The sequence below is a fragment of the Marmota monax genome, unplaced genomic scaffold (assembly GCF_021218885.2).
Source record: "Marmota monax isolate L192 unplaced genomic scaffold, Marmota_monax_Labrador192_F-V1.1 WCK01_AAM20220418_F8-fsc00037, whole genome shotgun sequence".
Taxonomy (NCBI): domain Eukaryota; kingdom Metazoa; phylum Chordata; class Mammalia; order Rodentia; family Sciuridae; genus Marmota; species Marmota monax.
Genome location: NW_026693245.1, coordinates 2,271,152 through 2,292,648, shown reverse-complemented (window position 1 = coordinate 2,292,648; position 21,497 = coordinate 2,271,152). Strand labels below are relative to the sequence as shown.

At 38.4% G+C, this 21,497-nt stretch overlaps 2 protein-coding genes across 5 annotated transcripts in view; one reads left to right on the top strand and one right to left on the bottom strand.

Moving 5' to 3' along the window:
- Nnt (nicotinamide nucleotide transhydrogenase) overlaps positions 1 to 18,982 on the bottom strand; it is a 95,158-nt gene extending 76,176 nt beyond the window's left edge. The window contains exons 1-6 of one of the 4 annotated variants that reach the window (XM_046456254.2): positions 18,842 to 18,978; positions 15,447 to 15,638; positions 13,940 to 14,132; positions 9,157 to 9,386; positions 5,888 to 6,105; positions 3,080 to 3,167 (exon numbers count right to left, since the gene is read on the bottom strand). In XM_046456254.2, the coding sequence (XP_046312210.1) occupies positions 3,080 to 3,167; positions 5,888 to 6,105; positions 9,157 to 9,386; positions 13,940 to 14,090 (687 nt within the window). In that variant the 5' untranslated portion in view covers positions 14,091 to 14,132; positions 15,447 to 15,638; positions 18,842 to 18,978. Of the gene's footprint in view, positions 1 to 3,079; positions 3,168 to 5,887; positions 6,106 to 9,156; positions 9,387 to 13,939; positions 14,133 to 15,446; positions 15,639 to 18,129; positions 18,382 to 18,437; positions 18,575 to 18,841 lie in introns of those variants that run through there. The other 3 variants (XM_046456252.2, XM_046456251.2, XM_046456253.2) reach the window with 3 other exon arrangements.
- Positions 18,082 to 19,673, top strand: LOC124100689 (uncharacterized). Its single transcript, XM_046456275.2, has 3 exons — positions 18,082 to 18,240; positions 18,328 to 18,947; positions 19,186 to 19,673. Exons 1-3 carry the CDS (start codon positions 18,082 to 18,084, stop codon positions 19,217 to 19,219), a joined length of 813 nt encoding a protein of 270 aa, XP_046312231.1. The 3' UTR covers positions 19,220 to 19,673.
- The last annotated feature ends 1,824 nt before the right edge of the window (positions 19,674 to 21,497 follow it).

Below are 21,497 nucleotides of genomic sequence, written 5' to 3'. Positions count from 1 at the left end.
AATAAGGATACATGATTACAGTTAGGAAGAATGAATTTCCAGAGATTTATGGTACAGCTAGATTGCTACAGTTACTGACAATACACTGTACTCTTGAAAAATACTGAATGTCAAGTGCTCTCACCACAAATATGACAACTACCTGAAGTAATGTGTGTGTTAATTAGCTAGATTTAACCATTCCACAATGTGTATATACTTTGAAACATGTACATGATAAAGTCACCCATTTATTCTCTATATAAAAAAAATTAACAAAAAATGAAATAGCCAAAGACTATATAATTTAAAGACAAAACTGCACATGAATAAATCAATATAGATACTATAATAGTAAATTACTCTTGCTCTTTAGCATGGGATGGAGGAAAAGAGACTGAGAGCTTAGGTTGAAATTCTGACTCTCTTACTACCTAGTTCTAGAGGACCTTGGGCAAGCCGCTTGGCATCCACATTATAGCAGTGAAAATTTTGTTGTTATGTTAAGTGATGGAATTTAACTAAAGCAGTCACTGCTAACCGGCACAGTGTGGACATACAGTCAGGAAAGGGCAAGGGCAAGAGAACATTATAGCACTGTTCCTGATGTTCAGTCATATATAACCTGTTCCTCCTCTCAGCTTCCCCATCTCAGTAAAGGGTACTAACTGGGCACAACTCCTTGAGACAAACTGGGGAGGTCATCTTGAGTCCTCCCTTTGCACATATTCCTATCTCCAACCCACCAACATGTACTACCGGGTTTGACTCCCAAAGATCTCCCAGTCCACCTCCTTCTCTACATTTCTGTTACTACCACCTTCCCAGGTACAACCAGTTCCTAAGAGATCTTATCTTTACTCTTCCCTCTGTACCAGCTCCCACCCATAACAGCCAGATAACTATTTTAAATCCTAAGACACATTTCTCTCACCTTCAAGAGAACTCAAATTTTGTAACATGACCTATCAGAGAGGCACTACGTGATCCAACCTAACCTTCCTTTCCCACATCATCGCAGATGGCCCCTACCTTGTTCACCGTACTCCAAGGCCAATGGCCTTCTTTATTCCCTAGAACACACTAAATAAAGTCTTTCCCATAATAGGTCCTCTATATGTGCTGGCCCTTTGCCTAGAACCCTAAGTTTCTTAGAAATCCTGGTTTCTTTCTTTCCATCCTTGAGGTATCAGCTCAAATGTCAGAGGAGCCTCCCCATCTCCCAGCTCAAGTGGCTCACATGTTTTTGTTACTATCACCTCATCTGGTTCATTTCCTTTATATATAAAACTATCTTGTATATTTTGGGGGGTTGTGTCCTCACTATGAGCCCACTAGAATGTAAGTTTTATGTGGCCAGGATGTTTGTCTTATTCAGTCCATCCCCCAGCTCCTACAACAATGCCTGTCATTTCATTAAGACTCAATAACTGATTGATTTCAGTCCTCCCTGCAGCTCACGAGTCTGAGGGCAAGAGGATTGCAAGTTCAAAGCCAGCCTCAGCAAAAGTGAGGTGCTAAGGAATTCAGTGATACCCTGTCTCTAAATAAAATACAAAATAAGGCTGGGGACTCAGTGCTCCTGAATTCAATCCCCAGAACCCAAAAAACAAAAACAAAAACCCTCTATATTTACAAGAAACACAAATAAAATATCATGTAGTCTACCTCCATGAGCCCAGCTAGTGACTAATTCCTAAGTTTCAGAAAACTATTTTTGCCATGTAACCAAATCCTTTAAGCTGCAATTTAAACTCTTTAATAAAGACAGTCTCTTTTCCACTTTTTAAAGACTGAATGACTCTCCTTCTTTTAAGCCTCTTGCCTTCTGTTTCACTTTTTAACCCCTTATATTCACAGCTTTCCTATCAACTTCCATATATTTCTAGAAAGATTCTAATCAAAACTGAATTGTGGATTTTGTGCATCAAAGTATTCAGCCCGTTTCAGAACGGCATGAACTTCTGGCCACCTCGAATGCAAGACATTTTCTTACAATCCTAAGGAACAGGTCAAAATGTCCTCATTTTACATATCACATCTGTGCTATTTGCTCATAGTTTCTCACTAGGTACTATGGCCTCCACTGAAGCACTTGCTGTTTTTTCATGTGGCCTATTCTTCAAAGCAATAAATAGCAAGATTTCATAAAACTGCTATTAGGTGCTTATTGCTTTGGGGCTTTCTTCCCTAGAAAATTTTTTTATTTAACACTCTGGGTTTATACAATGAAATATTTAAAAGGAGGAAGCACAAGGTAAACCTGTACTTTACAGACAGATATTTAAAGTCCTATTTCCTATACCTTACCTCAGGATCTATATTGACATTCAGAGAACTTAGAATTGAAGGATCAAAACAAAACCTCCTGAATTGTAATGCATTCTGCTGTCATATATAACAAATTAGAATAAAGAAAAGAAAAAAACAAACTCCTGTCCTTTCATATAACCTTCCCTGCTTCACATCACTAACTGCTCCTCTCTGCTTCCAGTCTGGATTCAAAGCTGCAGCACCCTTCCCCTCTGCCAAAAGCCCTGATTACATCACCTCCCATCCTCTGTCCTCGTTACCCAAAAATTGAGGAGTGAGGAAACCAAAGTAATATTTTCTTTGCAAGATGTTGCAATGTTGGGAAACCCAGAATTTGCTGAATAGTACATTGAAGTTTTTTTTAAAAAAAAAAGTCGTGCAAACAGGCCCTCAGGCCAAGTTATCCAAAATCCCTTTAAGAGTTCAAGTTTAGGGCGGGGGCTGTGGCTCAGCAGTAGAGCACTCGCCTGGCACGTGTGAGGCACTGGGTTGGATCCTCAACACCACATAAAAATAAATAAATAAAATACAGGTATTGTGTCCAACCATAATTTTAAAAAATACATTAAAAAAAAAGAGTTCAAGTTAGTAAGTCAAAAGTAGTCAAATTTCATTTTCTTAAGCAATCTTAAACGTTCAGCTTTGAGATGCCACCCTAAGTTTGTGAGCATACAGAAGTCATCAGTGACACTAATACACATAAAATTTTTTAAATAATTAATTTTAAGACTATACATACCCTTGCTTCCAATTTGTACTATGAAGAATCATTCAAAGTTGTACCTACCTTAGCTGGAGGAACTTTCCCAGCAGCTGTGATCTGACCAGTGAAAAATCGTCCAAAATGATTTGCAGCTAGGACAACAGCCTTATACCTTTAAAAAGTAAATACATAGATAATCCCATGAAATAAAAGGTCTTCGGCCCATACATTATTGCAGGTTATCAATTGCCTTGTCAAGAATATAGCTAATACTTAGTATTTACTAAGTGTCAAGAACAGTTCTTAAGTGTTGCACATATACTCACTCCTTCTGGATAGGTAGGATCATCACTTTTATTTACAAGAGGAGACTGAGATACACAGAGATGAAAAGACTTGTCCAGGGTCACCCAGCCAGTAAATGTCAGAACCAGTGACCTAATCCAGGTAGCCTGGCTCTAAGCCACATTCTTATCCTTAAGGTTACCTAGCCCCTTCATAAGGAATACCAAAGAAGATTAGTTGAGAAGGAAAAAGTAACAAGGAAAGTCAAGAAAATGATAGCAATGCTTTTCTTTGGATGCTGAGACTCCACATCCTTTATACTTTATTATGCTGTCTAAATTTTCTTTGATGATTATGTAGTACTTAAACAATACAGGGGGGAAACTGTCAAATAAAATAATTAGATTAACCATATGCTGTACATAATAAGATTCCAACTCTTGATCTCTAACGATTGAAAGCATGAAACTCTCAACCTCAGTTTATGTCCTAGACCTATCACTGATTAGCTTCATAATCTTGAGAAAATGTAATTCTTGGATTCCTCATCTATAAAATGGAGACAAAAAAAGCATCTATCTCTGAGAGCTGTTGTTAGGACTAGATGACATAATGCAGCCAAAGTACTTAGCATACTGCCTGTCACATAGTAAACACACAATAAACATTTCAGTGTTTCAGCTAAAGAAACAAGCTGTGCAATAAAAACTAACAGTGTGCACCATCCTTACTCTACTAGGAGAACTTGGACATACGACACTGATCTCCATTTTACATATTTTTATACTCAAAAGGCACTTATAGGGCTGGAGTTGTGGCTCAGTGATAGAGCACTTGCCTGGCATGGGTGAGGCCCTGGGTTCAATCCTCAGCATCACATATAAATAAGTAAAAGACCCAATGACAACTAAAATAAAAAATTTTTTAAAAGTATACATTTTTTTTAAAAGGCACTTATACATTCTTGCTCAGTAATATTCTCTGTCTCATTAATAATACAACCACTTAACGTTAAGACCCAACTTCTAATTGGCAACAAAACCTCTCCCTGATCATATTTTGTTACTTGATATAACAATGCAAAAATGTCATTACTAATGTTGGTTAATCATACTGGAACAGGAAACAGTATTTTAGAGATTATCTGTTAGTCTTCTGAATTCAAATGATAAAACTTTTCAAAGAGCAAATATGATAAATATACAAAGATCATTGTAAGAAACTACTTTGGGAATTATGTTTTAAAATATGCAGTTGCTATGCTGAAAAATTACCCAAATGAGAGATTATACAAAAGTATACACAATAAAGTGTTAATAATAGGAAAAAAATGTGGTGAACTGGGCATTTTTACAAAAGCTCAGAATTAATAGTTGAACTAGAAGCAATTCATCTTCACCATGATGTGGTTAGTGTCTATGTTAGATAATGATTTATTCCACACCATGTGGTTATATATACCAGGTAATTCATTTCACAGCATGATCTTTGCATATGTCAGCTCAGGACATCACAAAAGTGAGTCTTCAAACTGTGTCCCATGGATCCACAAAGGTTCAAACTTCAGACAAACTGGGACCACAGTGGGTGAGATGGAGATAGGCATGCTTCTGGGTACTCCTCCCATCCTATATTGCCTCATAATATTTCTTTTGCTCAAAAGATTCTGACTATACTCTACCTCACCCACAGCAGGCAGGATTACTCCAGTATAGTCATATTCTTCCAAGAAAAATGGATCTTACAATTCTTCTCTACATAGCAATCAGGCAAAAAACAGGGAATGAAATACTGCTGGCAGGCAACTAAAGCGTATTACTATCGTGGCCTTGAAAATAAGATGACATAGCTCTCAGTCATCAGTATGGGTTTTGACTCCAGATGAAACTTCATTTAATACAGATATTTTCCCTACTCATTAAATATTTTATGAATTCACCTAAGCAAAACCTCATTAAGATGGTCTATCTGTTAATATGTATATACAAATAAAGCATTCCTAATCTCTGAAATCCAAAGTGTTCCAAAATCCAGACACAAGTGGAAAATTTCAAACCTGATATCATGTGACAGAAGTCAAAATTCATGTTCACAACACATAGCTCATTCAGCTTCCCCAGAGAAAAAAAGACCTTCCCAGACTCTTCAGTTGTAATGCATAAACTTTGTTTCATGCAAAAAAAAATTATTTAAAATATTTTATAAACTGCCTTCATTTTTCCACAAACTGCTAATATGTAACCACTTTTTTTGACCACTTTTAACAAATTACAAAAACAGCAATTTGAAACTAGTATATGCCTGTATACACACACAAAATTTGTATTCCTCATACAAATAATCTGACAGTTATTTCCTTTGGTAGATAAAAATACTACTTCTCTTCCACCCAGGAAGACTAAAAAGGAGTGTGTGTTAGTGCTCACTTCTAATCTGATCACAATGAAACAATAAGTCATAAAAATAATTTAATTATAGTCTCGTAAGACTGCAATTTCCAACAATTACTGCAAAGGACATCACTAGAAGACAGAAGAGCTACAGGGTGGATGTCTGTGTATCACCATTGTGCTTTTGTTTAATTGAAATGGAAAAGAATAAACCTACCCTGCAATGTTGGCCATAGAGCTTAGTGCATCATATCCCTGAGCAATTGTGACTCTTGGAACTTGGTCCATTGCCAAAACTGTAGATTTTCTTTTGGAAAGTTTATTTAGCAAGTCTGGATTTTGGGCTGGGTAAATAAAACTAATCAGTGTTCCCGATGTCTTTAAAAGGTCAGCTTCATGAACACCTAATGTTGGATTAACCATGGGGGCTCGTACCTGAAAAGAAAGTCAAATCACAGATTAAAATATGAATATTGGACTGGCGATGTAGCTCAGTGGTAAGAGTATGGGCCTAGCATGTGCAAAGCTCTGGATATAATCCCAGCATGGCAAAGAAAATACAGACATAAAAATCTTGATCATATTTTTAAACAAACAAGACAATTCAAAAAATATACAATGACTAAAATAATAATCTAGAAGTTATTCTTTCATTAAGAAGTGTCTGCCCAAATTCATAAGCAAAGTAAGGCACACAAAGAAATATGCTATTTTTTGATTAATGACCTATGGACTGTTCTGAATAGAGAGCACACACACCTAGGAAAAACACAGTTTGGGTTAGGGTTGACAATTAACTAAAGAGCAGTGAGATAATATGGAGGTTTTACAACAAACTGTCCTCCCAAAACCAATTACTCTGGTAAAATTAAAAGACAGATTAAATAGATGGGAATTTTTTTTTTTTGCTTGTTCAAAGATTCAATACCTGCTAATTTTGACAAGCATAAACATCTGGAGTAGTCAGACATTAGGAACATTGTAAATTAAAGACTCCATGGTAGTAAGTATAGATTTATGTCACCTTAAAATGCCAGATGACTATAAATGAACATAAATCAAACTAGTAGCTTTGCTGAATTGGGCTTAAACAAAAAAGCTACAATATATTCTGTTAAGAAGTTTAAGACATTTCATTAGCTCCCAGTTTGTAGTAATGCTTTTAGGCAAATAAAAACAGAAAACTCAGCATCTGGGACTTATATTTTAAATACAAATGCTGGATGAGTGATTTCTATCGTATCATATCATCTCCCTTTAGCTTCTAGACATCTTTGCCTATTTCAGGTATTGACCTGGTAATGCTTATGATTCAAGACTTTGGACCAGGCATGTAGCTCAGTGGGAGAACCTGCTTAGCATGCATAAAGCCCTGGATATAATCCCTAAAATTTCAGAAAATAAAAAATCCAGTTTGGGATAGGAGTGTATCTCAGCGGTAGAACACTTGCCTAGCATGTGTAAGACCTGGGTTCAATTCCAAACACCAGAAAAGAAAGAAACACTTCTTGGACACTATATGCTTTTTTCTCCATGAAAATCCTTAATGAAAATCGTAAAAATTAAAGGACAACTCCAAATTGATTCTACTGGCCTTTATGAAATTCTCAGCTGAGACTGCTAGCATCTGAGTATGTCAAGCCAACTGAATGTTCCTCTGAATGTGTTCCAAAGGATATTAATAGGCTTGACTCAAGAGAGAGCTCCCAGATTAAATAGTTTATTAGTGCTGGTATAAAGCTTTAAGTCTCTATGTTACAAATTTCTCATCACACCTTTAACATGGTTGTACACATTATGAATCCCTAAATGAAAAACAAACCACTTCAAAATTTACATATATTCTTATATTTACTGAAAGACATTTCAAAAGGTTTTGTCCCCTAAAACATGATGCAATGGATTGTACTTATTTTTCTATTTTCCCTAAGTTCTTTTACTCTATACCAAATTATATCACCAAATATCTATAAACCTAAAAGTTTTAAAAGCTTTAACTGAATTACAACTTATCTCCAGACAAACATTTCACTAATCATTTTTCTACAATAAAAATTGGTCTTATATATCTTCTGCCAAAATCACCATTTAAGATCCTACCAAGACCGGGCATGATGGTGCACACCTGTAATCCCTATAGCTTGGGAGACTGAGGAAAGAGGATCTCAAGTTCAAAGCCAGCTTCAGCAACTTAGCAAGGCACTTAGAAACTTACTGAGACCCTTTCTCTAAATAAATTTTTTTTAAAAGACAGGGGGCTGGGGTTGTAGCTCAGTGGTAGAGCACTGCCTCATACATGTGAGGCCCTAGGTTCAAACCTCAGCACCACGAAAAAATAAACAAATAAAAATAAAGATATTATGTCCATCTACAACTAAAAAATTTTTGTTTTAAAAAAGGGTGGACCTGGGGATGTTGCTCAGCGGTTATACACCCCTGGGTTCAATCCCCAGTACCAAAAAAAAAAGATGCTGTCAAGTTATTCAGTGGATTTTATGTTCAAAACACACACACACACATAACACACACACACACACCTATATGATTGAGTCTTCTTAGAAATCAATATGTAAAAGCATATCTGGGCTAGGGTTGTAGCTCTGTGAGGTGCTGGGTTCAATTCTCAGCACCACACATAAATAAATAAAATAAAGATCCATTGACAACTGAAAAATATCTGTTAAAAAGCATATCTTTCTGAAAAGTGAGTTTATTTTAATCTGGTAATCATACATCCATAATCCATACTTTCCTTACATTAGTTGTAGAAGGTGCAAGATTTAATTTAGTGCCCAATTCTATTTATCATCTGCACTAGACTCTTGATACAGACTTTCCTTTTTTTTGATATTTACTTTTTAGTTGTAGTTGAACACAATACCTTTATTGCACTTATTTATTTTTTTATGCGGTGCTAAGAATCGAACCCAGGGTCTCCACGTGTGAGGCGAGTGCTCTACTGCTGAGCCACAACCCCAGCCCCTCCAGCTTTCCCTTTTTATATGACTTTTTTTTACTTCAAATTTTAATTCTAAAGTTCATTAGCATATAATTTCTACTATACATTTCCTTAAGACTTTCTTTTAAAGGCCACTTGCCACTCAACCAGATGTTGCTTTCTCTGAATAGTCATGCCCTCTCTAGAAATAGCACTTATATCAGTGCAAATCACCATGCCCTTAGGTAGCAGACAATGCACATTCAATCCCAGGCTGAGATTCATATCTTCTTTCCAATTCTAGCAGTAATTAAATACTTGCCTTTGGGTATCCTGGACCACTGACTGCAAATTTTCATTATGCTCATTTGATCATTTCCCACAAATACGTACACAGATATGTACCCATATGTATAATTATTATGTATCAATTAAAAAGAAAGAACATTGGAAAAACTAAGAAACCAAAGAAAGTAATTTCATTTTTCTGTGAAACAATTTCCAAAAGTCAGCATGCTATCAATGGGAAAGGAAAAAGGAATAATTACTTTGACCACCAAATCAGAAGCCAGAACTTCCTTCGCCCCTTGGATTTGGGCACCTGCTGCTCTGTAGTGATCATCTGAAAACTTGGAAGCCTCGCCAGCACCTGATTCCACGACAACATTAAAACCCTGCTTGACCAAGGCCTGGACACCAGCAGGAGACAATGCCACTCGCTTCTCATTTTGGAAAACCTCCTTGGGGACTCCAACAGTCAGTTGCTTATATGGAATTCCTACAAACAGACAAAGGTAATAAGCAAAAAAAAATGTTTAACAAGAGACTTCAGGAAATGGAAATGGGCAGTCTGTTCTTCAAAATATACTGCATGGGGCTGGGGATGTGGCTCAAACGGTAACGCGCTCGCCTGGCGTGCGGGCGGCCCGGGTTCGATCCTCAGCACCACATACAAAGATGCTGTGTCCGCCGAAAACTAAAAAAAATAAATATTAAAAAATTCTCTCTCTCTCTCTCTCTCTCAAAAAATGTTTAAAAAAAATAAAAAAAATAAAAATATATACTGCATGCACATGTTGCTATCCAAAATGATGTTTTTGATTCACAATCATAATTTTTTTACTTTTATTGAAAGATGATAGGAAATTTTTATGCCCACTCTCCTGAATGTTTTAAGTATTTTATTTAAACAAATTGATTTCTTTAAGGCATTCTTAGAGGGAAAAAATGAGTTGAGAGACTACATAGCATGCTAACTCTAAAACTTGGGGATTCTGGTCTCCCTGTCCTAACCTTTATCAAAGACAAAAGTAAATTGCCGTGTTTTTTTAGTTTGTTTGTTTGTTTTCATATTTTTGGCACTGGAGATTGAACCCAGGGGCATTTAACCACTGAACCACATCCCCAGCCCTTTTTATTTTTTGAGACAGAGTCTTGCTAAGCTGTTCAGGGTCTCGCTAAGTTGCGGAGAGTGGCCTCAAACTTAAAATGCTCCTCTCTCAGCCTCCTGAGTCACTAAGATTACAGGTATGGGCCACCATGCCCAGCATAAATCACTGTTTTGAAGAACAATCCTATGTTACATACTTTGGTGTCCTGCCGCACTGAAAGTCCCCTTCCTGCCAATTTGGCCACAGGCAATTTCTCAGAGATTTTCAAATGTGGTATCTTGAGACCCTACAAGCTTAGCAACAACTGATAAGAGATCACCTACTGGGTCCTAGATAATAATCATCTTTAGGGCAGACATTCAGAAAACCAGCAGCTATGGTCCAGAAGATCACTTATACAGGAATTCTGCTCAAGGACACTCATGTTGGCCAGCATCTACCCAACCCAATAATGTTCTCCCAGGGAGTTTGAATGGGAGACTCATGAAAAAAGACAAGGAGAAAAGAACGGTGTAAAAGGTATATGTAAGCATAGTCATGGGCAATCAAAGGAAGGTCAACAGCAGGAGTGGCAAACACAGCAGTAGTGGATATTAAAAGAAGGAAGATAAGTCATGGCTATAAAATCCAGAATAACATTCCACTTCTCCAAAAGTAGATGAGGGGTCTCCTGAGCTCCCATTCTTCCCAAGAAGCATACAATATACCCTCTTCGAAAAATATAACCCATTAAGATTCTGTTCTTTGCAAACCAAAAGAGACTGCATGATATATACTTATATTACTTACATATGGTTCAGGCTTAAGGTTAGCTTAAGGATATTACTTACTTCTGGTGTTTCATTCAATATGTAGATATAAACACAATTTTTAAAATAGAGTATCTATTTCTTTATAAGTTTTACTAAAGCTTAGGAAATCTACTCTTTAAAATCTAAACTCATAATTTTAAGAATGAATCAAATTTTTGATTCAGAATAAGTTGTTAAGTAAGATCTTGGAGAAGTTAAGTCAACCTAAAACTGTCTGAATTTGAACATTGTCTTAGATTTCCAAACTACTTGTGCATTAAAAATTTACAGTAAACCAAAGGCAAATAAATACTTACTCGGAAGAGAGGGAGGAAAAGAGATAGCTCACAAACATTTGGATTGATGTGCAAAATTAAATCACATACTCTGACCTAAAGTTCAGTCATCTGTCATCAAATCTAGGCCCTACATGTCAAAAATCAAGGAAGCTACCAAAGATAACTAAAGTCATGTCAAAGGTATTTAGAAGCTAGCTTAAAATGGCTTCTATGGGCCAACTATAATTTGAAGCATCAAAAATAATAATTAGTAGCAATGGAGTAAAATACATCCAAAGATGTTATAATCCATATGTTTGTGTTGATACTCAACAAATAAAATATTTCAAAAGCTTTATTGGTCAATATGAGAATAATAGCATGTGGAAGGCAGAATAATGTTCTCCCAAATATATTCAGTGTCCTAATGCCCAACACTGTGAGTATATCACAACACATGACAAAGGGGAATTAAGGAAGCAGACGGGATTAAGGTTGCTAATCAACTGACTTTCAGATAAGAATATCCTGGATTATCTTAATTGCCCTACTGTAATCACAAGGTTCCTTAAATGTGGAAGAAAGCAGGTGGAACAAAGGACCACAAGTCAGCAAAGGCGGGGCTCTCCAGAAGCTGGAAAAGGCAGAGAAACATCCTCTCCCGGAGCTCCAGAGAGGGATGCAGACCGGCCAACACCTTAGGCCCAGTGAGATCTAGCTGATTTTGATTTCCTCAAGATAATAACTCTGTAATGTATGAAGCCACCAAGCTTGGAAAGGAAACGAATACATAAGGAAAACAACTCATTATTAGCAAAAATAATGGGAAAGAATTAAACATTTATTCCCCTCGTTCAAATGTTTTTTGATAGAAAAATTCTAGCTAATACATGAAGACAGAATAATACAATATTAGATACAATGATAGAATATAGAAAGAAAGATCATTCTTTGAACAAGCCAAAAGAAGGAACAGGAGCACAAGAGGAGGAGAAGAGGAGAAGGAAAGAAGATGATGAAGAGAAAGAGGCAGAGGAGGAAAAAGAAAAGGAGGAAAGGAACAAAGGAAGAGAGAGGGAAAAAAAAAGAAACAATTGAGAAAACCTGAGTGGAATTGTTTTCTATGCTTCTCAATGTGGTAATGAAATTCTAGCTATATTAAGGAAAAAATAGAATCCTTATCTTTTAGGGATAAAAAAGAAGTATCCAGAAAATAATTGAGAACCAGAAATTAGCCAGGCAGGTGGCACACGCCTGTAATCCCAGCAGCTTGGGAGGCTGAGGCAGGAGGATCATGAGTTCAAAGCAAGCCACTAAACAACTCAGTGTGACCCTGTCTCTAAATAAAATACAAAATAGGTCTGGGGATGTGGCTCAGTGGTAGGGTGCCCCTGAGTTCAATCCACGGTACACACCACCCTCCAAAATAACCAGAAGCTAAACAAAAATCTTTCATGTAGTTAATATAGAGATGTTGAAATTTATTAGTCATAAGAACAAGTCTCATGCCCTCAGAACAGTCATTTACTTTTCTTTTTGCACAATTTTATCGCAGTGGGCAATCTGGCTTTCCACAGCAATTTAAAAGAAAGCATCTGAAGGTAAATTTGGGAGCTCTTAGGGAGAGGTACCCTGGCAACAGTGACTTGTTATCTGAGAACAAGAAAAGAGGTTCTGAAGTCTATTTAAGGCAGACACAAAAATTCAAAATGCCCAGCAATGTAGGGTACCTTAATGAACAAACAGTCCTACAAACTTAAAAAGAAGTAAGGATTATCCTTTGCATCAAAAGTTGACTCCTAACATCCATCCTGTCCCTCCATCTTAGTACCAAAAGGCCATTTTTAGCTGGGTATGTTGCCATCTGGAAAAAAAAAAAGTTCAAGTCTCCTTTATAAATGGCCAGGTGCCTAAAGTGTGGCCAGTGAGGGGTAAACAGAGGCCCTGGGGGGGCTAGAGATGTGGCTCAAGCGGTAGCGCGCTCGCCTGGCATGCGTGCGGCCTGGGTTCGATCCTCAGCACCACATACGAACAAAGATGTTATGTCCGCCGAAAACTAAAAAATAAATATTAAAAATTCTCTCTCAAAAAAAAGAAAATACACATACTAGAAACATGGGATGCAGTGAAAGCAGTAGTCAGATAAAAATTTATAGTTAAAAAAACAGAGGCCCTGGTATAGTCTTTGAAAAGACTGCTAAGAGGAAGCTGACTCGACTTAGAACAGCCCCCTCTCAGTCTCTCCTCCTTCAGGCCCCTGGAAAACTTGCACTCCTACTCTGCATGCGCTGGAAAGTCTGGTAAATCTTGAGAGAAGAGACCTGATCTTATATCTTTTAAAGATTCTTCCACCAAGTGCAGAACAAACTGCAGGAGGGCCAAGGTACAAAGCTCAGAGACTATTTAGAAGACTGGTCCATTGAGAAGAGGTCAGTGTAGACGCAAGGTAGAACTGACCTTTACCGATTCAGAAGGTATAGAATGACTCCAAGGTTTCCGACCTGAGCAACTGAGATGAAGGTGCTCTTTATTAAATCGGAAAACACTAACATAGATCAATTAATACATTTAATTCTTAATTCCTGAGCATAGATGAGCTATACATGGTATAAACCCCCAATACTGGAAGGCAGCAACAGCCCCCTAGGTACAACTGATTTATCTTTTATCGCTTTCTACTTTCCTTTCTTCTCTTAATAGTGACAATCAGGAATTTCTATACATGGAAAATATAAGACAGCACTCTTTTTTTATTTAAAATGATCACTTGTAAGCACCAAGTTATAAAACTGTATGGTTTTTCCTTTTATCTACCACCAGGAGAGCTATTAATATCTATGACTTAAAGCAAACACTGAAGTAAGATTTTACCTGGTTTCTCAGGGGCTTTACACCACAGTGCCTGATGAGTATGAAATGTTCGTAAAACATCCTTCTTCCCAGGTAGAACCTTATAGGACCCCAAATTGCTAAGTAAAGGACATGAACAGCCAGTCACCACTGTTTTTAGAAGGTTCGCCATGATGACAGGAGCTCCCAACTTTCTGAATCCTCAAGGCAAACACTAAGGGGAAAGAAAAGGATTATGTACCAAGGAAAACAATACTTTTTTTTAACATAAAGAAACATAAGTTACTAATCTAATGAGCTTGGAATATAATGGTTATATGAAGACATCTACAAAGAATTTATTTACCTAAATCGTTTACTGCAAGAAAATGTTTCAAAATGTGTTTCCAATTTGGGTATTTAAAATTTGAAATCCATTTTCCCACTAAACTGGAATTACAAACTCACTATTCAATCCCAAATCAATCACACAAGTGTATCTGATCTTTAATGTAGCCAGAGAATTTAAAGACACTGTATCAAGTCATATCTTCTGTGCAAGTTACCTTCTAAGTCAACAATGTGCAGCAAAAATTGCATATAATCAAAGCTACCTATGAATTTCCCTCAAATTACCTAAAATACTGTACAGTTGTGACTTACATTCAGCTACCACGTTGTAAAAAAAAAAAAAAAATACTGCCATCCAGTGTAGCTAGATGCACAGTCAATGAGATTCCCTGAACTAAGACTGACAGAGTCAACAAGAAACTCTTATTTGCTAAGCGCACTTCTCAGTAAAATTAAACATGCATGGGATATGGCTCCAGGAAAAAGAAAGAAAATTCCATGCCATCTTTACCACATAGACTTATGCTTGCAGATATGGGAATAAAGTATTTTTGTTAGTGGTTGTCACAAGTGGCCACTTTTTGCCAGTTCTAACCAGGATGAGTAAAATGTCACTGGCCTTTGCTGTTACTTAAGCTCCTTTGGCTACCTCTGTTGCCCTCCTTGACATTCCCAGGGATGCATGGAGGACACTCATACCATCCTGACACTCCTAATGTTCCTCCACCTTTCTCTTCTTTCCTTCAAGAAAGGAAAGAAGCAAAGAACCTAGGACTCTATCAGTCAAACTTGCCTAAATCCATCCATTCTGTCTGTAGGTTCTGATCTATTTGATGGGCAGTCACAGGGCCAAGCACCAGATCTCAACAGACTCCATGAATACTCTTCCTGACCAGAGGAAAAGATATTTAATTCATTTTTTTTAATTACAAAACTGCTGTCGTAATTCCCTGGTACTTTTTAAAATACCAGAAAGAAACATTGATAGTGGAAATTCTCAGTGCATCCAGTGCTTATACATAAGATGCCCTTTAATTCAACAAACATGTGCCTCAGTCTGCTCATCTATTAAAAAAAAAAAAAAAAAAAAAAAAAAAAAACCTTAGGAGAGCAGTTTGTAGGGCCCTTTTATGCTTTAAATATTTTATGATTAGATGAGATTTTGCAATGTTTTAAAGTTGAAGTCCTAGTTCCTCACCTGTTACTCCAGAGGTATTGCCCTTAGGAGTACTTATAGAATCAAAATGGAATGGGTCAGCCACTTGAGATAAGAAAAGTCAACAAGTAATAACACTACAAGGCAAAGTAGTAATACATGTTCAAAGTTCTTTGATGGATCAAAGAAGGTGATCATGTCCTCTTAGACGGCTCAGAAAAGAAAGGGAAAGAGCTAGAGAAAAAAAATGAAAAAAGCAAATAAAGAGGGAGCATGAAGTATGTTTAGGCACATTATACACATATGTATAATCTTTTGCATGAGAACAGATAGTTTTACATTTACAGGGTTTTCCCACATAGGTCGTTTCATTTCAATCTCAAAGAATTCCCAACTCCCATAAATATTCTCCCCATTCATTCATGGGTCATACATTGGGTTATTTGTGGCTGAGAATGCAAGCAAATGAATTCAAAATTCAAAAAAATTCAAAAAAGCTATGCCAAGAATTGATGGAGATACAAAGACATGAAAGATAATTCTTGTTTTGAGGTAGATTTTTTTTCCTATCCTTACTGCATGACCGACCTCAACCTATCCCAATCTCCCCACTTAGAGTTTCTCCTCTTGGATCAGTCCAGTTCCCCAACAACCACCATTCTCACAAATTGACAAAGTTCACCCAGACTTCATCAGCAAATGAATGAAGCTTCCTCTAACAGAGCCCCACAAGGTCCAAGTTTGCCACTCCCTGGTTATTTGATCTAAACTTCTCTTAGCCTCCCTCTGCTTACCTAGTTACAAAGAAAAGAAAAGAAAAAAAAAAAAGCATAAAAGGCTCAAGTTTTTAGGGCCTTTTTAGGTTACAGAAGTCTTATGATTAGATAAGATTTCTTAGTATTTTAAAATGGAAATCCTACTTCATGGCCTGGAGTCTGGAAATTTTGTCCTGCTTATTTGAAAAATAACAATGTGATGTTGAGCAGTTCTTTGGCAGCGGCATGAGACATCAGTAAAATCAAGACCTTGGAAGGCCAACTTCTCAAAAAAAAAAAAAAAAAAAAGTTCACATAATTCAAGTTAAAACTATACAGAGCAGAGATCAGGAAGTACTTTATTATTGAGAGCAGTCCATATCAGTAAATTTAAATTAAATACAGATAAATCTTAAAGATATTCAGAGAATATCTGAACCACCTCAACACTGGCTGGGACCTGTTTATTCTAAACATTGCACTCCATTTTAATGATCACATTTCCCCCATCTGCACTCTAAAGTTCTCTGTTTTTCTGGCTTTGAGGCAATAAAAAGACAATTTTACACTTTCACAAGTCAGAACTGAAAAGAAAAAAAAAACAGAACTTTTTTTTTTCTGTATGGCATTCATGTGGTCATTTCATGTAAATTATTTGGGTAACTATCTCCCCTGAAAGATTTTAATCATTGAGGGTAAAAGCCAACCCAGCAGAGGTAACATAGTTAAGGGTGAACTGTATGAGATTGGCAAGTCACTTTACTGTCTGTACCTGAGTTCCTCATCTTTAAAATGGGAAGAATCATAACACCTACCTCACAGGATTGTGGAGAGGATTAAAGGAACACAATATCCTGATTAGCTCTTATATTCACTTTGCTATTACCTGTGGCCCAGTGAAAGTCAATAAGTTTTTGTTGTTTTGTTTTTGGCAGTATTGGGAATGGAACCCAGGGCCTCCTGAACATGCTAGGAAAGTGCTGTACCACTGAGCTACATTCCTAATCTTTTGATAGTCATTTTTTGATGGAATAACTAGGGCTAGGTATACTGAAGCATGGTACCTATAAACACATTCTCCAAGCAGTTTCAGTAAATTTCCTTTGAAAACTAAATGTCTGTGTAGCTTTGTGGAAAATAGATATTATCAGCAAAGTTTAAGCCACCCTCAGCCTTCCAATAACTTTTTATCTCAAACTGTCCTTTCAATGTTTTTTTTTTTTTTAAAAAAACAAGCTTTACAAAGAGGGGGACATTTTAAATAAGAGAAAGTAGGCACATGAGCCCCATCCCCCCCCCCCCTTAATAGTCTAGGCTACAACACTCCAGACAAGAGTCCTCTTAAGGACTGCAGGCACCACAGGGCGAATAAAGGACACCTGCAACTGTAAACAAGTCATGCTTTTAAAAGTGAGACATACCAGCAAGGGCACAATACCCAGGCAAGCTTAGCCTGACGGGCAGCGTGACCTCGCCCAAAGCCACCAGTGCCTCAGCCACTGACATCAGTGCACCCCTCCCTCCGCAATAAACTGCCACCCTCCAGCAACTGCACTGGACCGTTATTTATAACCTCCCCCATAGCCCACCGGCCCAAGCTGTAGAACAATTATTCTGCTCTCAAGTTTGAATCAGCTTTATCCAAGTTGCCCCCTCAGCCATCTCTACCCCCTCGCCACTCCAAATCCCTCTTGGCCTCGCAGAAGCTTGCACCCACCACCACCACTCCGCCCTGACATAGTCACAACTTCTGCTGGTAACTCCTATGTCCCCAGTCGGGTACCCTCCCAGAACTCCCTCAAGATTCAAGCACAATTATGGGGCTCCAACCGCCTGGGTGCACCCCCATCAAAAGTCCTCGGTGACCTCTCTTCACCTCTCCCCCACCCCCCAACCCATCCCCCTTGCCGCTTGGGACCGAAATGACCCTCTCAGACTATCTCAGTTCTCCAAAGCTCCAAGATCTGCACCTGCACAGCTGCCGAGGCTCCCTGCCCTTCGAGGACCCGAACCCGAATCCGACAGCCCACTCCTTTCCAGCTGCTCCAGGAAGACTCGAGAAAGGAGGCCCTCAAGGCACGGTTCTCCTTCACCACCAAGTCCCAGGCCTGCGGGCGTACCCTGTTTCTGGGGCACTGCCGACCCCGCCCCCTTCTGCTCCTTGACAGGTCTCCTTCCTCGCCCGGGCCTGGGTGGTCTGGGCAGCCGCGCCCCTGCCCCAGCTGCGCCTTGAGAGCGTGCCCAGGCAGCTCTCTTTTGCCAGCGCTGCCACGCTCACCTGGGCCCGGAGCCTGGGCGGCCGCCGGCTGCACGCCACCGGGTGTGAGGGAACGCCGCGCTGGCAGACCCGGGCTTCGGCCCCGGAGCTGTGCCTCCAACCCGGAAGAACAGCCCCAACCCTGCCGCCGCGGCGACCGCCACGTGACTGCAGCGCTACCCACTCTCGGGCCCCGCGCCCCCTCCCCACTCCCTTTCTTGGCGCTGGTCTTCTTCCTGCCAGGTCCCCTCTTTCGGAATGCGAAAGAAACCTCAAGAAAATGCCCCCTTTGAGCGCAAAAGCCGGTTACCCCCAAAGGGTCTTTCCACTCCAACAGGCAGCCCAAACCCCTTTGTCTCGGCTGGACCCAGGAGACCCCAGCCCCGCCTCCGCGCCTTCCCTAGGCCCGTCCTTGTCAATCAAACCTGGTGCCAAACACTGCCACCGAAGTTTTCAGGAATTCATTTGTCCTCTTCCCCTAGGGAATCAGTTACAAAGTCTAATTTCCTCTCTGGTGTCCCACCAGAACAAGTAAGTGAATTTTATAACTCCACTCTTGGTGCTTGTCTTTCTTTTAGCTCTCTAGGAAAAAAAAATCAGAACTTCAGTAACAGGAGAAGACCTTAGGGAAAAGGCGGGGGGGAGGTGGAAGGCGGGAATAAGGGCGTTGTTTTTCCATTCTGGCGGGGGAGGTGGAGTTAAATTCTTAAGAAACGATGTCAAGGCCCGAAAATTAACACACTTCTGCGTGTTTGTCTTCCAACATCAGAGCCAGCCTAGAAGTCGTCTTGCAATACTGTTAGATAGCCAACGTCTGGAACGGAACGCAACCTCAGTGGACTTTTATTAACTTTACTAACCAGGCCTAAGCTGCTTTCGGCAACATTATAAAAGAACTTCAAAACTAATGACTTGATCATTCTTTTCGAATAGTTCTGTTACTTATTCTGCAGATGTATTCAGGCTAAAGGTGGGAGAACAAAACATGGAGTGTAAAATGATCACTTACACAAAGTTGAATCATAAAGTCTCACCGTAAAGGTCACTTCTTTTTGTTTTTATTGTTTTGTTTAGTTTAAGTGTTTAAAAGTCATAAGGCAAAACAGGTATTCCATATCTTCAAAAAGAAATGAACCACAGAGAATCGCTTACTTTGAGAAAGTGCCTTGTGTTTAACCGGCGCAAAAGGTCAATTAGCTAATGGACTCCCGCTGAGATCCAAAGTAAAACACTGTCCGGGTCCTGGAAGATTTCAAAGCCAGGAAAGAACACAGCCCTATGCTTTAAAATAATAATAAGCCATGAGAAGTGCAGCCACAGAACAGGTTCAAGATATTGCAGCTACAATGAGACAGGTGCAGTGGATAAGGATTTAAAACAGCTCTTGCCGTGGGGATGTTGCTCAAAATAAGAGTGTGTGAACAAGGTCTGGAATTGATCCAGCACAATCAATCAATCAATCAATCCTCTTAATACAAAACACAGTTTGTAGCAGTTAACGGTTCTTGATTGCCATCTACGGACAATTTTGTTCAAAGGAAAAATTGGCAACTTTTTTTTTTTAAAGAGAGAGGGAGAGAGAGAGAGAAAGAATTTTAATATTTATTTTTTAGTTATCGGCGGACACAACATCTTTGTTTGTATGTGGTACTGAGGATCGAACCCAGGCCGCATGCATGCCAGGCAAGCGCGCCTACCGCTTGAGCCACATCCTAGCCCAAAATTGGCAACTTTTGGAGACAATTTGGTTGCTGCAGATACAGAGGGGAGGCTTCTAATGGTTAGAAGCCAAGGATGCTGCTAACCATTTCATATTTCACAGGGCAGGCCCTCACAACAAAGAATTATCAGCCCCTAATGTTCAATATCTTATTTAATTTATGATTATATTACATAAGAACAAATCCAAAGATAATACACTGCTTATCAGTTTTGAAAATAGTGAAGAGTATGCATCTAACTTTAATAGTAAGCATGATTATTTGATTCTGTTCATTTGTATAATATAATTTGGACTCCATTGCTTCAGGTGAAAATATTGTCATTTGGAAAGCTGTGTTTTAGGTCATAAGCTCTTACATATAATTATGCAAATTAATCCATAAAGGGAGGACCCCCAAAATTGGTTTAAGTTCCAGAAGTTTGCTTGGAAGTTGCTTCTGAATCTTATACACTAATTTTAAAAATTTGTAAAGATTTCATATTCCCCATGAAGTAGTAATGACCCTACCTGTTTTGCTATCTGCTCTTTCCTCTTTGGCTATTTGGACCTCTGAATATTCATCTTAGAATAGAACCAGTCACATATATGCAAGTTTTTATTACAGATTTTTGTTATTTGATATTTCAATTTTAACTATATTTTGAAATTCAGATATTTCTCAAAATTTAAACCTTGAAAATTTAGGAGACTTTGTAGCCATACCAGCTTAAAAAGAATATTCAATAGAGTTCTAATATATCAGAAGTAAAATGGATGAAATCTTTAGACAAGTGTAATTTTCCATTAGGATCTACTTTGAAGCCTGAAAATCAGAAGTAAGCTCAATAGACAAAAATAAAAATGTAGACTGTGCCTGAGAAGATATGCTATCAAACACTGAACTCAAAGATGACTTGCTACAAAAACCCAGCATCTAGTTAAAACCAGGTCAGAGAATTGGTAGACTTTCATTATGTTTATTATGTTAAACAGTTGTCAGCAGTTTATTATTTCAAGCTTCACTTTTAACAGGACAGCAATTATTAGCTTCAATAAGATAGGATTCTTATAATACAGTAATGTCTACCACAGCATACACTTGACAGGTATTAAAGGAACCATTATCAGGGGTGAGGGATAGGTCAGTGACATAGCCCTCGTCTAGTATGTGCTAGGTTCTGGGTTTATCTCCCTCACTACCAAAAGGGAGAGAGAGACAGAGAGAGGGTGGGGAAATAGAGAGGGAGATAAACATCTTTAATTCAATCTTAGCCCTTAGCTGTTTCTTAGGCAGGCCAACCAAGTATTTTATCTTAGGAAATAAATATTAACTAACTAAATGAACTAATGCTAATCAACATTAATTGAAAGAGAGTGAA